The sequence below is a fragment of the Perkinsus marinus genome, assembly GCF_000006405.1.
Source record: "Perkinsus marinus ATCC 50983 genomic scaffold scf_1104296949856, whole genome shotgun sequence".
In the NCBI taxonomy this organism is placed as follows: domain Eukaryota; phylum Perkinsozoa; order Perkinsida; family Perkinsidae; genus Perkinsus; species Perkinsus marinus.
Genome location: NW_003209836.1, coordinates 1 through 1,399, shown reverse-complemented (window position 1 = coordinate 1,399; position 1,399 = coordinate 1). Strand labels below are relative to the sequence as shown.

At 45.2% G+C, this 1,399-nt stretch overlaps 1 protein-coding gene across 1 annotated transcript; it reads right to left on the bottom strand.

Moving 5' to 3' along the window:
• Nucleotides 1-566: 566 nt before the first annotated feature.
• Pmar_PMAR016647 (hypothetical protein) lies at nt 567-988 on the bottom strand (the record flags this gene model as incomplete). Its single annotated transcript, XM_002778347.1, has 3 exons — nt 567-604; nt 780-852; nt 902-988. Coding segments are annotated over 3 exons (198 nt in total), but the record flags the coding sequence as incomplete, so codon positions are not given.
• Between the last annotated feature and the right edge of the window lie 411 nt (nt 989-1,399).

Sequence of the window (1,399 nt, the reverse complement as noted above, 5' to 3'; positions counted from 1 at the left end):
TTCCGAAATGAGACCATGGAGTGGTAACACAAGAGCGTCATAATATACACCTTCTGCGAGAACACCGAAACTTGCTGACCGACTACTGCTCCTCCTCACCAGTGATGAATTGAATGCAACGCAACACTGAGGAAAAGTCAATCACCGATGCTATTAAACTGTACAAAAGAACGACAATGCGGTTGTCAACCCCCAGGGATGCCCGCTCAGAGACAGCCTTAAGAAATGTAACTCCGCCCAATTCGAGCATCACTGGTTGTCCACAAAGTATACACATATTACTGTCACATTGTCGCTGCTCACTCGGCGGTTGTCTTGCTCCATTATAGCAGCTTGAACGAGGGCTCTGGCTGGACTATCTCCTGAAATACGGACACACCGAGAGTCCTATTTGACAATGCTGAATAGGATCTGTTTTACGGCATAAAATGCGACAGTAGGGAGCGAATTTTTTTATGGACATATTCGAAAAGTAACTACTTCACCATAAGTAGTGTTCCGGACTGAAACCTATACAAGGCTTAGAGATAGCGATGAGTCATCATAAAGTGAAGTTGAACAGTCTGTTACTTCACCATAATGGCAAGCGAGTAATTCGCAGCCCCTGAAACATACAATTTAGTGAGATAGACAAAATTTTCAAAGTTGTATGAGAAGAAAATATCGAACTATCACTATATCGCATCGAATGCGGAAGCGACTATCATAGCCGTAATAGTATCGCCCATCGATGAATCTCACTAACACTGATAATGTGCCAGAAAATGACGACGTAGTACCTGCCGCCCTCGCTGTCTGTGCTATTACTGCCGCTTCTTGCGCCGAATAAACATCCCAGAGACCATCAGATGCCTGTCACGACACCCTTACAAAGAGCGAATCAATTCTCCACGTAGCTCACCAATATGATCGCTCGGAAGCTACTCTCGATGGGGAGGACTGTGACATCCGGGACGTTGGACAGACCATACATCTTCAAATCTTTTCCCTATAACGAACAGCTCATGGTCAGATGAGCGGAGCCCCACGAAAGTATAGCAGGAGTTGGGAAGACAGGGCCAGCATCCCAATAACGAGATCGACAGCATAAAGGCATTATGTTTGACACGCAAAGTCGAATAGCACTGCTCACCATCGATACCGTTCAAGAAAGCAGGAACAGTACGCGTACAGTGGAGTATCACCCTAGTGATATGAAAAGCACTAGTGAAACACTTATTTCACGACTACTGCATATCACCGCAAATATCGCGATTTTCACCGAGTTTTACACCACCTAAAACGGGTGGAACTCCAATGCATACTCGAAAACAGACGACGACGATTCGATCAAGCATCGAATAAGGCATAGCACTATACCATTATCTACTACCCCAAATGCCCGACTATACTGCAATTG